The 17415-nt window shown below is 41.7% G+C and overlaps 1 protein-coding gene and 1 long non-coding RNA gene across 2 annotated transcripts in view; one reads left to right on the forward strand and one right to left on the reverse strand.

The window, feature by feature from the left end:
- LOC130152514 (uncharacterized) overlaps window positions 1-17192 on the forward strand; it is a 20706-nt gene extending 3514 nt beyond the window's left edge. The window contains exons 2-3 of the long non-coding RNA XR_008822996.1: window positions 14062-14237; window positions 16691-17192. This is a non-coding gene — a long non-coding RNA (uncharacterized LOC130152514). The remainder of the gene's footprint in view (window positions 1-14061; window positions 14238-16690) is intronic.
- NEK1 (NIMA related kinase 1) overlaps window positions 14296-17415 on the reverse strand; it is a 49077-nt gene continuing 45957 nt past the window's right edge. The window contains exon 35 of the mRNA XM_056346152.1: window positions 14296-15430. Within this exon, the coding sequence (XP_056202127.1) occupies window positions 15417-15430 (14 nt within the window). The 3' untranslated portion in view covers window positions 14296-15416. The remainder of the gene's footprint in view (window positions 15431-17415) is intronic.

Genomic DNA, 17415 nt, shown 5'->3' on the forward strand with positions numbered 1-17415 from the left:
TTCTCTTCATCTGGGAGGCATTGGGTAAAGGAAGAAGCAAAGGGCGGTAGGCAGAATGGGAAAAGACAGAATGTCAGTAGCAGAACTGGTAACGCTTTGTTTCTTTTCTTTTTTTTTTTCCCCCTGTGTGTGTCCAGCAGCCTTGGTGCAGTAAACCCATGATGTCCTTTGTGCTCCTCCTTCCCTTTTGCCAATACCTTCTTTTTCTTCTGTGAGACAGTTAACCTACAGGCCCCTCCCCATGTCTTCAACCGTCTCTGCCAAAACAATCATCTATTCCTTCTTAAACCCTACTGTAGCAATTCATGTTTCTATCACGTTTCCAAGTATCCTTAGCTTTTCATCTGTCTTTAAAATGTAAGGGGACTGTGCCTGGCTTTGAGCAACACTGGGTAATTGATAAGTTAGCAGGCTAACAAGAAGAGCTAACTTGACATTTTTTCACCTTCTCCTGTAGCGGGGACATTAAATTTTAGATCTTTTTTGGATATGACTACTGTTTTCCGTAAAACCTATAGAATCTTAATATCTTTGGAAATACTCTGTCAGCTTTTGCCAAGGAATCATAAATAATTGGGAAGAGGGGCTGACATGCACTCTATGATCGCTTACATCTAGTTCCTTAGGAAATTTAACTAACTGGTAGTACAAGACATTTCAGAACAGGATTCCACTTGTTATCATGCAAATCTTTTGAAACATAAGCTAATGCCCGAATGAGTGAAAGCATTAAGTACACTAATGCACTGAAAAACAAAGCCAGGTCCAATCTCCATTTTAATACTAGAATGTGTCACCGAAGATTGTGACCCTGACGGCAGGATAACCACGTGCCTGAAAAAGCCATGTTAACAGTCTGTGTATTTAGATTAATAAAACAAAACTAGAGTGAGTGCCAAGCAGAGAAACCCTGGCCTGTGAGATTAAACATGTGAAGACATATTTAATTTATTTGTGAATTCTATCCATAAAATCTTGAGGTGACTACAAAAGACTCAAAGGTACTAAGAATCATGGGACAAGAAGTGGTATGTCTTATGAGAAAATATAACAGAAGATAGTGTTTTGTGGCAGTCATAGTATGAACTTTTTTTATTTGTAGATTCAGGAATGAATTTGAACATTAAGATTATTTCTACTGAGAAGAATAAGCATGTTTTTGTTTTAATATACTTTCTTTGTAGCTTTTTTTGTTCCCCATAAAGGATAATGTTTCCCAATTTGTAATGTCCCCATTAGCCCATCTTTCCCATGCAATATAGATCTCAAGCACACACTGGAAAAGTTAATCTTACTTCCTTGTAAAATGACCGTTGGAGATGCAGCGGTGATTTCCTTTCAAAGGCCATACAAAATTCCCACTGACATCAATTTAGTAAGAGTTTATCACTGACGGCCATGCTGATACTGCTGGCTTTATGCTGGCAAGTACAGCACAGTGAAGTGTGGCCAAGTTTCTTCAGTCTCTGGCAGATATGAGCAAGGATGTTCTTCATAACTCTTTAATGAAAAAGGAACAGAGTCATTGGATTTTTTTGGGGGAGATTGAGGGGATTGCGGTTTGATTCTGGGTTTGGTTTTGTTTGGCTTTTTTTTACAAGTTGTCTATGCTGTAGTTAGTTCTAGCTTTACATGGCGTAGCTCAGTTACTCTTAGCAGTATTCTAGCAGCATGGAGCTCAGCATGGTTGATACCAATTCAGTCAGTTTGCTGGGAAATTGAGTTTTTTGCTGCCCCTGCTGCACTTGCTGTGTTGCGAACGAGTCATAGCTAGATGAATGACTGTAATACAAATGTACTGCTAAGGCTTCTGCATCCTGCCAGAAGGATCTCTGCTGTTGTTGTATTTGTGAGGAGGCAGGAGAAATGGGTTGTTGTGCTTTCAGTACATTTTGTCTTCTAGTTTTACATTTTTATTCTGTATTCTAGGCATGTAGCTTGGGGTATAGATAAAAGTTGTCTGGCTGTGCCTCAAACCTGACAACACAGAGATTACATTTGACTTTTGATTACTTCTTAGTTTCCTGTTTTCTTGAGGGGATTATCATTTGTGTATTACTGTTGTGAGGTAGCTCTGACAATGTGAAGCTGGGATTGTACCTTTGCACATATTGATGCTTCTGTAATAACATAATTTGTGTCACAATGAGGAAATATGCAACAGAAAAAGTGACAGGGGCATTGAAGAATAAACATGTTACAAATTCTCAGTGTTGAGGTGAGGTCTTTGTTACCTTAGGGCATTTCCACTTGGCTAGTCACAGGAAAACACTGAGCTTATGATCCACACAGCTAGCTGCAGCATCCACTGCTGTGCCTTGTAGAAATACAGTAAGGTGTTGGTGGGTGGAGGAGGTCAAGAACTTGATTTAAATGATCGCTATACTCCTGGGAATGTAGTGCCTGCATCTCGTTAACCAGCAAGCTTGACATTGCCCTTACTACAAACAAGGTTAAAGAAAAAGCAAAGGGGAATGCTTATTTGAAGAAATCAAACTAGATGGCACAGCTGTGAAGATATTCAAAAAGGTACAGAAATGTAAGAAGCCATTGTTAATGAATTTCTTCTAAAATCAAATTATCTTTTGCCTTCTTTGCATGCAGCTGATAAGCTACAGACCTCATCTGTGAGGCTGCGGAGTAGGTCCTGATGCTCCTTTGCCCCTCTGGAGTTAGTGCTCTGTCCACACGGGAGATTCCTGTGGGGACAGAGCATGCCAGATTTTCGGTTCAATCCTTTTCTAGGTGTATCCCAATCCAATTTAGATCTGGTGTCCCAAAGTTTTGTAAATTATTCAGGATGTAGTTTTAGAGCTATTGACTGCCCTGGACTTTTTAGAATACATACATACATGCCATTTTGATAGCTTTCTATATTGTTAGGAAATTTTAAGCCATTAAAAAGCTATTGTTTTCCCCACTTTCAAAGGCTACGTACAAGTCACGGGGTAAAGCTGTGTCATATGAATAGTAAACCAATAAATCATTTAAATGTTTAAGTGGAATTATTGCATTACTGATTCTAGACTGAGGTCAGGCAGAACTATAATCAACCACTCACAAGTGATAGTGGGCTGAAATGACTAAACTCCAATTTGATCTTTGAGGAACATTGTGACAAATGTTTGGAGCTTTCAAAACCCAAACATGACACTAGTTGCGGGGCTCAAACAGTTATTTTTTTCCTTTTTAAAAAAGTCAAAACATAATATCATAAAGGGTATTCAACATTCATAAAAGTTTACTTAGTCTTCATTACCACACCTCATTACCAAAGTATCTGAAAAAAGCTGAACATCTGGAGACTGGATACTTGGCATGTGTACTATTTGAATAAAAAAATACAGTATTAGATAGGAGGAGCTGGAACTGCAGAGGAGAGTTAGAGGCACTTTTGCACATGGACTGTGCAGAGGGAGGGAGGTTGGTTGTGGGCATTGGGACACGTCTGTATCCATCAAGTCAGGTCCGTAGTTTCTGGATTCTGTCTTTTGTTGCATTTTGTATTTCTGAAATGCCTTACAGCTTCACTCTCCAAAATCCTGTGAGACAGACAAAGCTAATCAGTAAGTTTCATGAATATGGAAGAATCCACAGCACCATGCTGTTTTACCTAGAGGGGTCCTGCATTCAAATTAACCCTCCCAGAGCAAACATCTTTGGCCAAAGCCTCAGGGTCCTATCCTCAGAGAAGTGTCGTCCAAAAAGTAGCAGGCTGGAACCTCAGACCTCTTCACATTTTCACACCAAATATATCTTCAGAACATCTTAAGCACTCCCTACAGCCTTTCTAGATGGGAAATTTTCAAGTCCACTCAGAGAACAGGCTCTACGACAGGTGATTCAAGGGATGTTACTTCTCTTTTGGGCAACTACACAACAACATAATGAAAACTCAGAAATTTCTGTGGGTTTTAACAAATGCCTTTTTCTAGGTGTTTATTCTAAGAGCAGTTACTGGGAGTGCATTCACAGAGGAGCAACTCTCAAAAACTGCTTGTGCCTTTGTGGTCATTAAAGCATGAGAAATGTGTAGTAACAGCAACGATATGGCTGTACTGTGGTTTGTTGTGTGTTTTACGTTGAGTCCTGCAGTTCCTCCTACTGTGCAAATCGGGAAATCTGTTGAAAAGCACCATACTCCCTTCACTTAGATCTCTACTGCAGTGAGAGTCAGTTTGGATTTTGTCCTGGAGCAGAGTCTGAATGTAGCTGTGCCACACTCAGGCTTAGGAGCAGGGACTGGTAAGGTGCTCCTGTTTAACATGTGGCATATTTCTGTACGAAACTCATGTTTTTAGAGCAAAATCTAAAGGAAGAATTTGCTAGCTTGTTTAAATTCTGAACTAAGCCATTTAGAATTTTAAGTGCTGCAACAGTTTGATGGTTTGCCAAAAAAAACCCCCAACCAGTTGTCATGTTAGTTCTTAAAAGCGTGCTCAGCTAGTTTTTTTCAGAGAGATTTATTTCCTTAAAATAGCATTTTCCTTCTAAAACTGCCTGCTGGGCAGAGCTATCTGACAAGCAAGTAGAATTATCAGCATGTTTACTTTTCAAACATCTCTTCCATGCTTAAACAGTTCTGCTGTGGTATCAAACATACATGAGTGATGAGATAGGTTTTGTAAGAGTTTGTGTACTAGGATATATAAAACTAAATTGTGTTGCAGCATTTAAAGTGCACTAACATTTCCATCACAAACTAGTTAAAGCACTGTCCGTATACCAAGGTAAAGCATTTACTCTGACTGAAGCATCCCTTTTTGGAATGTAACCTTGGCTACAAGGAAAGTTGCGTTCCCATTGGCACAAATTAGACTTTTTGTGTTGTCTGAAAGATACAGAAGCTCCTTTACGGCTTCAAGTGTCTGCAATTTCTAGCATGCTTACAAAAGGATGTAGGCAGAGGTTTGGATGTGATCAGTGTACCATCTGTGTGCCGTTGGTTTTATCTGTGAAGGAAAAAGCAAGGATTTCCAATGTAGCTTGATGCTGAAGGAAAGTTTTGCATTGCATTGGGATGAAAGTAACAGAATAAAGGGACAAGTTCCCCAGTAGTTTTTTGCAGAATCACTATCATTCTGCTACCACAGTTCTTAACAAACAGAGGAATGAAGAGAAAAAAAACCCAACAAACTGTCCTTGTTCAAAATAAGATTAAGGAAGTGAGATAAATTTATGGAGTATTCATGGCACTACTTTGGATTTCTTTTGTAAAGCTTGGGACTTGGCTTTTAAGTCAATGAAGACATTGAGATGCAAAATTAATTCACTGAGGCTGCTAGTGCTACAAGGCTATCAAGGCTATATAATCACTCTGGGATTGCCAAAGATTTTTTTTTTTTTTTTGTAGATTTGTGTCACTTTCACTCCCACACATCTGGCAAGAGACCTCTCTGCACTGGCTTAGTTGAAAATCTTATCTCATAGATCATTACTAGCAATAAATTCCAGCCTTTGTGCTTATATTGTCCCACAGCCTGGAGTCACTGATTTTGCAGAACTAGGAATTTGGGCTGTAAAATATTTACTCACTAACACACACCCCCAAAAATGCCTCAAAACTAACCCTCTAGCTCTTTCTTTGTAAAGCCAGCTCTGAAAATGTAAATCATATCAAACTGACTCTCAGGGCCAAAGAAAACAGGCAGCTGGATTCCATCTCTTTAGCTAAGAATCAGCCCTTAAATACCTCCTAAATAATCATTTTGTATGAGCTATAGTCAAACTCATTTTCAAGTAATGTTTTCCTACATGTCCCAGAAAATGGAAACAGCAACTCTCGGCATGTGGGTGTGACTAGGGCACTGACGATGGGTAAGTGTGCCAAAAACCTGTTCACAAGCATCACTGTAAACTGCTAATGCAGTTCTACCACCATTCTTCTCTAAGGTCACACCCACACTAAAAACAGGATATATTTTTAATCCATATCATAGTCCTTAAATATAGCTAAGGCAGCTGTGCTCAAAACAGTTGTTGGCAAGTGATCTGTGCTAGGTGTTTTCCTATTAAGGAGCATTTTTCTGATACCGCATCTGGAAGCATTCCTATTTATGGTATTTATTTTGCTGTTCCTTTTATATATGACAGGGATGGGGAGCATGAAGGCAGAGTTACCTCATACGTTGAAGACTTTGCAACCTGTAATGAAAAAGACTGGAAAAATAAGAGAAGGGAAGACAAACGAGGGGAGAGAATGACTGACATAGATGCAGTTATCTCTGCAAGAGAAGTTAAATAATTCGCTGGGGAGGAAGCAAAGGGACAATTCCCAGAACTAAGCCACAGATCTCCAGCTTTGAGCTGTCTCCTGGAATAGTTAGTAATGACCAGCAAGTGTTGCTGAATAGCAGATGCGTTCTCTAGGTGTGGGGAGAGATGGTATGGAGATGCTTGAGATGCAGTGAGATACTCGAATATCCCTCCATTCCTGATCATCTGATTTCAAAAGAAATATTGGTAACTGGCAAATAATAAAGCCAGAATATTTTCCAAGCACCCCCACAATCATTCTTGAGTAACTTAACCAAGCAAAACCATGGTAGAATAAACAGTCAGGTAGAAGGAACGTGAAATGACTTCCCCTTTTGTTTTCATAGAACAAGTTAACAGTATTTTGACTCTAGGTAGCGTTGCGTAACATGAAACATAGTAGTTTTAACCAAAATACTGGGATAATCCAGGAACAAGCTGTAACTTAATTTTTGGCATTTTTATTTTTGGTTTCCCAGGTGAAATCTAGTGAGTGCATGGAAGTGTTTTTTAATCAATCCTGATACATATCCACATACACTGCCATCTAAAATTAGGTTAGCGCATTATAGCTGCTGTGGGAACCTTAACTTACTTTCATTGACTTTAGGAGGATTAAGTCAGAAACAATACTATTTTAATGCCATTTTTTGTATTTACTTGGCAAAGACTCTTGTCAATTTAAAGTTTCCCTTGGGAGGTGTCAAGAGGTCACTGAAATTTTCCTGGGCAAGGAAGGGAGAGTGGTTGAAACCTTGGCCTCCCTGCTGCTTCCTTCAGTGTTTTTCTTCATGTCATTAGTGCTGTACTCGGCACTTTCCCCCCAGCTTCCATTAGAAGGGGGAATGAGTGAATGTAAAATGTTAGTGAGAAATGGAGGCAAGAAACACAGAGAAGGCTTCCCTGCTGTTTTATTTGGCTAATTCTAGGCCTTGGTAACAGTAAACTTAGTCACAGAAAGTGACTATAGAATATATTGTCTAGTATGCACAAGAAACTCCCAGATGCTTCAGCACATTTTTTCCCCAGTTCATTCTATTACTCTACACAGTCTTCTGTCCAAGGACCACAAAGCCTTTTGACCTCTCTGTTGTCCTATGACAAGGAAATACAGTTCCCTAAGGCTGAAAAAGTATCAGGGCTTGATTTCCAGAAATTAGATACCTACAGTTTCCATGAACATCAATGCAACTGTAAGCAAGCAGCATTTTTCAGACACCACTAAAACAGAAATTCAGAATGGAGGGGCAGGAGGGACCCCTCGCATCCTACAGGCCTTGTACGCAGAGTTTCTGAATTTAAGCTGAGAATACCTGAGCTGAGGTATCAAAACCAGCTTTGTTAAAGCTGGTGACTGTAGGAAGGATCTGACTTGTTTCACACAATGGATTAGTGGGATCCCTCCAACAAGCCCCTATGGTTTATCATACAAAAAACCAGGTATTCACAATCACTAATTTTCAACTATTTAAGTTGAACGCTTTTCACGTTTTTAACTGCTCTAAGGCAGAATAAAGCATCTGTGGGGAGCTTTGCCAGCAAATGAAAACAAAAACAGTGTTAAGTAAGTACATTATGCCTTGATTAATACAAGATAAACATTATACATTACACAGCTTGAGCTCCTCAGCAGGCCTATTCCACGTTGTATATTCATACATAAATTTCTCTTACTGCGCAAGCAGTCTTGCACCATCCTTGACAGATGAGCTTTAGGAACTATTGTGAGGTGGTTTAAGTTATAACTCCATCTGTTACAGCCCATCCTTCTGATGGAGATTGCTTTCACTGTGGCAGATTAAGCAGAACGGAATATGTGTTCATATCCCCACCAACTGCAGCTCAGAGTCTGGCGACTTGGCTCAAACCCATCTTCTCAGCGGTTTAATCAATGATGCTATGCTTTGTGCCGAAGCGTGAGGGTGGGTGCACATTCATTCTGCTGGTCCTGATAATCATCAGCAGAGGGAAAGAACAGACAGCTGAGAACAGGAGCATCTTAAGAGATCACAGTGGGATTTGACTTAAGCTTTCTGTAAAGTTTTACTGCGAGGAGGGAGGCCTTATGACCATGCTTAACCACGCTCTGCTATTGTACATATGGCTAGACACTGGTGTTTGTGGTGGAAAACCTGTCCATTACTGATCTGAGCAGACTAGTTACTGTAGTATCACTGCATGGTTACCGAAGGTCACAGGCCAGGATTGAACAGTGCTCCCTTTCCCAGTTGGCAATACTCGACCTCGTTGGCTGTTACGAGTCAGAATTTGCTGGAGTCTCTTCCTGGACAGACAAAATTGCCCAACATAGACAAAGGAATAGTGGTCATCTGAGGAAGGGAGGGACTGCAGTGAATTGAGTACAGCTGAGTTAAGTTATTCAGGGCACTATGATCACTAGCTGATGTACTAACGTCTGTGGTGGAACAGGATATGAATTCAGAGCAATTGGGCTTTTCAGCAGCTGAAAAAATACGTGATATTATTAATAGCTAAAAATCACATTAGAGATGTTTTACGGCTTTGGAAAAAATTCTCCGCATGTGTTTACTAACAGTAAAATACAGATCTACTAAATAAGGCTTTAAAACTATTAAGCGTGAAAAAATAAAATAGTATTTCTTAAAATTAAAAGGGCATAAAAGTATGTCCAGTGTTAAGTCCAAATTTACTCTTTTGAGAAGCTCAACTGCCATAATCTTCACCTTTTGATTTCCTCTTACAAAAATTTGAAGAACAGGACTAAAATACTCCAAACTGCCATGTGAGTTATCAAAACTAACATCTTAGTGGGAAAGTGCACTTCGATAATGGCAATTAGATGCATTTATTACTGTCTTCTAGATGTCTTTATCAAGAGTTGTTACAGCTCAATACAGAGGAAGAAACAGAGTTTAGGGGAAGTACAACAGCTGTAGCAATTTGTAAGAAGGAGATTGACCCTTAGGCAGTGGTCATGTTGGTATAGCTCCGCAATAGATAGAGCTCTAGCTCGTCATTAACGGCATCTCAGGTTTTCTGTCTTTTCTGTATCCCCATCAAATCAATCACGTCTTCAGAAAAAGGCTACTTACCTTATTTTTGCAACACTACTCTGGCAGCATGTAAATAGTTCTAGCAGCAATAAAACAAGCAGCAATGAGAACTCTTGACTGCTGATGGGGAAGGTGATAGAGGGAGAAAATGGCATCCCTGAAGTATAGCTTGGGATTTAAAATTCTATCAAGAGAGCTAGAACTGCAGAGTTTTTGCCTAAAATTTGTATCTGGGGAGGTTTTATCCTATACTGAAGATACAGCAAAAATGCATACTTCATCCCTTCCCCTGGAGAAGAGATTACTGTCAGGACTGTTGGTGGGATACAGCAAAAATTAGGGTATGTCAGGGACCTGATTATGGTTCCATTATCCTCAGAGCGTGTCTGCATCAGCTTGAGCCATGGTGCTATTTAAAACTGACCTGTATTTTCTCCTGGCTAACTATAGTCCCTAAGGGAACATCCATCAGCCAAGCAGAAGTGACTCCAGCAACATCCCAGCTTCACACTTGATACAGTCAACCACAGGAATGATTTGTGAAAGAACTGTCACGGCCATCCTGAAACTACACAAATGCTACCTTACTGGAGTTTTCCCACCATGCAACCTGCCTGGTTTTGGCTTTTGTTGTGCCGCTAATGTGAAAAAACTCTCCAAGTCTTTGGCTCTGTGAGTTTTTTAACTGTCTCATTAAAAAGACAGTTAATGGAATTAGCTAAATCCCATCTTGGTTTAAAAATGCCTTGGAAATAAAATCTGGAAGAGTGCACCGGATCAAAGGTGCTCAAGGCAAGCAATTTAGCAGGAGCAGCTGAACTCCTCTGTATGTGTCTCACAAGTAACTACAAATGAATATATTTTTATGGGAATAGTTCAATTAAGGTTGTAGTTGCTGAAGGAGTGGTTTTAAGACTCTTGCACAAGCCAACCGTTCAAAGTGCTACTGTTTGAATTGATGAACTCATCAGCTCAGCTGGAAAACATCAACTTGGAAAAGCATTTGAAGTGTGTGTTGCATTAATGCGCACATTTAATTTAAAGGAAGAAGGAAGCTCTTTAGGGATTTTAAAACTAGTACTTAAACTCTGCAAATTGCTCCGTCTAAACTGCTATGATAAAAATGGCAAAAAGAAACGTTCTAGGAATGGTAACCATTGGTTTATATTTTATGCTAAATTTTAATCTATGTGGCTCATGAATGACCAAGTGTTAAAACAAGATTTGAGAAAGCACACAGTTACTTGGGCAGAAGAACGTTTAAAAGGATTGAAGGATCACATTTCTGTATTTGTCTTTGGTTTATCACAGTTCATAAAATTAAGTAGAGCCTGGCTTCATTGGAGCCTTGTTGAGGTGCTTTTAGTGGCGAGATAGAAGTGAAATCACCTAATTTAGCCAGGGGCCATGCTCCTGCCTCACCCGCTGGCAGAGGGGGAGGCTGGTGCAGCACCCAGCCGGGCACAGCATCACAGCTGGGCTAAGAACTTTTCGTTTAGTTGAATTCACATCTGGTCATTGGGGGAAACAGGACACACCGTGCCATCCTCCGGGCCCCCAGGAAAAGGAGTGTAAGGGTGACGGAACCGGTACAAGCAGAGCCCTATCTAAAGCCTTGTGAACCCAGCCGAGCAAGTGCCGTGTATTTCCTTGCAGTTTTGATTTGTGAATTATTTGTGCGTAACAACGTTTTGTAAACGTACCAAGATTTGTGTTTGTGCGCAGGGTTTCCAGAACGCGGCCTTGTACCGGGAGATACTCCTCAGTCACAGGAACCTGAAACTCCCGCGCTGATTTCGGGCTCCCCGCCTACCTATAGGCCGGTCCCCGCGGGACCCTACCGAGGGGCGCCAGGGAGCCCCGCGGCTGCGGTGCGGACCCCGCTGCGCGCCCGCGGGGCCGCCTCAGGCAGCGGTGGCGGCACGCCCGGCCCCTCCCCGCCCGGCCCCTCTGCTGCCACCTGGCGGCGGCGCGGCGGCACCGCGGCGTGCGCCGCGCCCGCTCCCTGGGGCGGGCCGAGTTGCGGGCGGCCGGGGTCCCGCTCGGGTGTCGTTCCCCTGCAGGCAGATGGGGGGACGCGACGCACACCGAACGAACCCCACCTTACAGCAATCAACTCGGTCGCTGTGGCGCAGCGCCCGGCGGGCAGCGCCGCTCCCGGGCCGGAGAGCCGGGCTGACGCCGTTGGCCGCTGCCAGGAGCAGCCGCGGGAGATTTGAACGGCCGTTGTTGGGGGGGAGGCGCCGCAGGGAGGGCCCCGCGCCGTGCCGGTGGGCCCGCAGCCCGGGCGTGCGCTGGGGCCCCGCCAGGAGGGCGGGAACCCGCCGCTGTTCCGGCAGGGAAAGCCCCTGCGGCGCGTGGTGCCGCCGGCCGCGGAGCCGGTGGGGCGGGGGCCGCGCGGGCCGTCGGGGGCCGCCAGAGCCGTGGCCCTTCTGGGGAAAAGGCGGGCACCTGCGCGTGTGTGCGCGGGCCGGTGACCTGCCACGACGGGTGACCGGGTTGCAGGGACAGTTAAAAGGCAGCGCGGTATTAGAGGAGCCAAGGTGGAGAGGGGGGTGTAGGGGCCGTGCTGCCCTAGCGGGCACCGCAGGGGCACCCTGGCCCCTGGTGACCCACCAAACCAGGACTCTGCGTCAGCCTCCACCCTCCTGCATCACAGCCCGGAACAGACATGGTGCTTTAATACCTGTAGACACCCACGAGCGAGGTCTGCAAGGAGAAACCATACCAGAATCACACAGTGGATACCCTAAAAAGAAACAAGTGCTTGTAGTGGGCGACGATCTCTTAAGAGGCACTTGGGTGCCCACCCTGAGGTGCCAGCCTGACAGGCGGTCACGTGAGGCATGCTGCCTGCCGCAAGCTGAGGGCCCAGATGTTGCAGAGAAGGTGCCTCAAATTGTCGAGAGCATGGACTACTGTCCACTGCCACTCTTCCGTGTGGGCATGAATGCCACCACAAACCAGAACCTGGGCAGAATCAAGGATGACTATAAAACCCTGTGGTGCAAGTGACAAAATTTTGGTGCCCGAGTCACTTTTTCTTCCATATTACCACTAAGAGGAAAGAGTGCTGCCAGAAATAGACATATAATGCACATCAACTTCTGGCTTCTTTGCTGGTGTCGTCATGAGGGTCTTGACCTCTATGACAACGGGACATTCTTTGATGACTGTAGCCTGTTAGGGAGGGATGGGATCCATCTGTCTGGAAGAGGCAAGGGAATCTTTGGCAGCGGGCTGGGTGGTTTGGCGAGTTGGGCTTTAAACTGAAGGGTTCGGTGGGGAGGGGTCCAAAGTGGCAATGCTCACGCCATAGCATCTAACCAGGGAATAAGCCAGGCCAAGCAGAGCAGTGACAAATGTTCCTTTGCGGCCTCCCAAGATGAGACCCAGCAGGCCAGCCGCCTCAGGGGTGCGTGTGGCTATGGCAGACCCTCTCCCACTCCTCCGGGGAAACCCACGTGCTCAGTTACCTCTCTGCAACGCCTGCGCGCCAAGGCACGCAGCGTGGGGAACAGACAGGAAGAATCAGAGATCTGCGTGGCCGTCGCAGGGCCCCGATCTCATTGCAATTACAGAGACATGGTGGGACAGCTCGCGTGACTGGAATGCTACGTGGATGGCTTTCCCCTAGTTGAGGAGGATCAGGTTAGAGATTGGGCAAACTTGACACCCATAAATCCATGGACCCTGATGGGATGCAGCGTTAATTACTGATAAATTGTGTGGATGTCTCAAGAGCACAGAGAACCTTGCCAGGAATATGGTATACTGGAACTTTGCTTCAGCCAGCCACTCGCTTACCAGACCACAGAAATGTTAGTCATCTACTTTGATTCAAGTTGCCCTACCAGGTAATACGTTTTTCTGAAGTACCTTCTAGGAGAGAGTTCAAATACATGCTCAAAAGTTCAGCAAACTGAAGGCCAAAAGCCTCTTCAGACTTTGTTCTTCAAAAAGGACTGCAGGCACTGTGGCTGGGGTAAGAGTGGAGCCAGTTAGCAGTCAAGACTCCCATCTTCCTGCCACAAGGACACATGCCTTCTGCTACTGCCTCACTGCTGGGGTTTTAGTCCTTTCTGTTCTGTAGAAGGTCAGATAACTCAAGGTGTACACACAGCTAGAAATAGGACAGTTAGGCAGAAGATTCCAGTGTCATAGACTACAATCATGGCTGCAGGGCAGCACAATAGAGGCATTAGGGGTTGTGTATGTTGGGATGGGTGTATTTACGGTTTTTTGGGTTTTTTGTGGTGGTGTTTTTTTTTTTTAAGATTCCTCATCTGAACTACAATTGGCTTCAGGGATCAAGAAGAAAGACTTGAGGATGGGGACATAATGTGAAATAGTTTACAGACTATGTTTTGTGCCATAAATACCACTCTGCATCTCAGTTTGCAACTAGAAAATCCCTTCTAGTGAACGCAATATGAATACAAGCCAAATGCTCAACTCTTTTCAATACATTATTACATACAGACCAATACATTGTCTTGAAGTCACCCTGTCCTTGATGGTGTTGTAGTGTACATTTAACAGGGATTTGGAATTGCTGAAGAAATACTTTTATCTGAGAACTTATTTGCTGTGTCAATTTTAATCTAGCTCTTGAGGGATTTCAAGGATATCTGGTATTGCTTGTCAGGCTTGAAGATTATTCTTGAAAAGCTGTGCACAATCTGTGCACATTTTTCAAATCATTAATTGATAAAAAGCTTTATGTCTGCAAAGCTTGAAGTCTGCAGATCATGTCCATTTTTCTTACCAGATGCAAGCCAGCACACTGCATAAGAAATGAAGAATGTCACTAATGATATGATTTCAATTTGGAAAGAATGAAACGTCCCCCAAACCCTTAACTTCAGTAAGAGTGTATCACCTTGAGCAAATTCAAACCCACAGAGCACAGAGTATACCAGTGGTATATCTTCTTCTTTCCATAAGGTTCATCTATATTCTTTTAAATCTAAAGGTTTTGGGTCCTCCCTTCCCCCCCTAAAGGTGGGCAAGGTATGATTTGAAAAAGCAAACCTGAAAAAGAAAAATAACACTGACTCCTTCTTTCCTAAAGTCTTCAGAGTGTATTTGCTAAATGTCATGGACAATGTAGCTGATGAGGATAATCTCTCTGAATAGATTATTCAGCAGTGAAAACGGGAATGGAAGACAAGCCTAGAGAATAGCCTCAAAATTTACTGCAGGAAGTTTAAGAAAAAGAAAAAAAAGAAAGGGGAAGGAGAAACGAAGCAGCATAGGACAAAACCAGCACTGTTTCGAACAATGATGATAATTTCTTATCAGATGAAGCAAGAGATGTTTATCAAGTAAATAAGGTTATTAAAAAATATATTAAGAGCATTCATGATTATTAATTTTACTCTCATCACAGGTTCCCAGGATCCAGCTAAAATAGAGTAAGTTTTGGTCTACCTTTAAGAGTTGGATATGTTTAAAAAAATTAACACTTTTCAGTGGGCAAAACTTTAATAACAACACCATAAAACAAGTATACAAAAATCATGTACATATTTTGACAGTTCTAAATAATATATATATATATGTATACTTGATTTTACTTTGTGGAAAAAAAACCTTTTGGCAGTTTTTGATTGTGACTAGCTGTATTTGGAAAAAAAAACAAACAAACCAACTTTTTCTCAAATAGGGCAGTTGAAAGTTTGACAGTTTATCAGATTCGTAACAAGAGACTTACTGTAGGGTAAGCTAATAAAGCTGTTCCAGAGATGATGACTGGAAAACAACAGCATGCTGAACATCTGCCCCTGTATAGTACTGGAAATACTTTGAATATTTTGACAGCAAAACCAAGGAAATGCGGGTTAGAAGAAACCTGGTTTTCCTTTTAGGGTGGTGGAAATCAAGCTACAAAATTTTGGGCATCTGATATTTAATGAACACATACGCAAGTACACACAAGAGGAGTGTATAGGTATCTCAGTTTTAAAAGGCATGTTTTTCCTCTTTTTCATACATTCAACATTCTTTCTTCAAGTCTTGCTTCTCCTGCCTCATGTTACATTTTCCACTACAATTTGTTATGCAGCTGTGCAGACTTCAAACACCGACACGTAGTACAGCATTAAGGAATTTCCTGAGTCAGGTTTATTCATCGTTATCTGTAAAAAGCAGGAGAGGGGGAAGACAGGGTGAAAAGGAGCCACGCACACACACACACTCGCTCTCAACTGGAGTTACAAAATTGGGAACCACAATTTAGTAAGGAATAATACAAGAATTCACTAAGTTAGTCACCAAAGCTGTCTTGAAAGCACTATGTGTACAGATACTGAACAACATGTCATCTTTCTTGGATTAGTGAATTTAAGATAGTTTCATCTCAAGTGGTCTGCTTCAGTTAGAGCAGTCCTATTTGTAAAGAGCAATATATTGTTTTCTAACTTTTCTTATTTGAAGAGTATAAAACTTGTGTGGCAGAAGCTCCTGAACATGCTTCTGACTGTCACTTGTCCTCTACTCACCTTTATTAGCACAGGATTTTTTCTTTAAACGTCTGAAATTTAAAGAACTGCTTTAAATGTCATTCTTTATGTACTTTGGTATTAAAGTACTGTATGTACTTTAAATGTCTGACATGTAAAGAACTACTTTTTCTTTACATTTTTGTATGCTACCACAGATTTGTAAAATACAGAATTAGAACTGAAGCTATTAAAAATAGTCACTTGTTAATCGGCATTTCACAAGATGAAAGGCAGCTCATTTTAATAGGATTCATTCAGACAACAGCTTACAATCTGTATGCCAACATTTCAGCAAACTGTCATTTAAGCCTTTTAGTATTAGTTTTAAAATATCCTTAAGGCAAAGTGGCAAGGAAAAGCAACCGGTAACACTATAGTTACCATTTTCTTTTTCCATACTGCCAGTGCTTTGGACGCTTGATAAAAAAACGACTACGATATATCCTTCCAATTCTGTCGTTAAATCAATAAATTGTGGTTGAAAAAATGTTTCAGACACTTTTCTGTCATATAACACAGGATGAAAACAACATGGTACTGGTTATTCTTGCTGAGTGGTTCTGTACCGGTAGCAAAAAAAAAAAATGGGGAAAATCTAAACTGTATTAAAAGTTTTTTTTTTTAATTATTGTTTGTAAAAATATTTCCCCCCCCCAAGCATTTACATATAAAAAAACATAGAAAGCTGTAATCTTATTTGACCCTTCATTCACTGCTATTGCAACACACTCGTAAAAGCATTTAAAAGATGCAGAAAGTAGACGTTGGTTAACATGCGTTAGAAGTATTTTTTCAAAATTGAAAATCATTGCATACATTTCTAAAGCCAATATATAATGCTTCTGATTTATATTAACATAATTGAGATTTTAATTTCTTTATTTTTCTCTCCAGTAAAGACATCCACCATTAGAAATCTAAAATTTCATCACTGCAGTTAAGTTTTTGACATGAGAGCAAAAACCACCAAACCATTTCTCATTGATAGCGGTCTATGTGGTATTTCACAGAGTAACTCTGCAAGATGTAGGAGCTATCCGTCTGCCTAGCAACCTCTGCTAAGCTAGGCAGAGCTCGAAAGCAAGATAAATTCTCTTCAAGTATTACTGAGCCACCTGAAAACTAAGATGGATGGTACCTCCACATCAAGTTCTTCTGAAACATGACAATCACAGGATAAAGAGCCACGTGACATTTTCTTTTCAGGAAAGCAGCGATACTGCAACCCATTACAAATACAGAGTTTTAGAAAGAACAGTATTATTTTAGCTAAAAAATTCATTAATTTTGGAGATGAAATTGTTTTTAATTCTGAAAGTTTTATTCTAGATTTCCATCTTTGCAAACTGTGTAACTGCTTTACAGAGATTAAACAGTCATACTGCACCTTTCACAAGGTTTGTATTGTAATAAGTATTGTTACAGTTGACTGTATATGTACATACCGATCAATCAGAGTGGTCAGCATGCTTAATCAAAGCGTGCCATGTCTTGTCGCTGGAATAAGAATTTTTTTAATCAATTTAGCCAATCCATGTAACAAACCACAGATATGTTTTAGAAGTATATTAGAACCTATTGTATATGATCCAGAAAGAACATAAGACAAGCCGTAACTG

This window comes from Falco biarmicus, chromosome 1, assembly GCF_023638135.1.
Source record: "Falco biarmicus isolate bFalBia1 chromosome 1, bFalBia1.pri, whole genome shotgun sequence".
Classification (NCBI taxonomy): domain Eukaryota; kingdom Metazoa; phylum Chordata; class Aves; order Falconiformes; family Falconidae; genus Falco; species Falco biarmicus.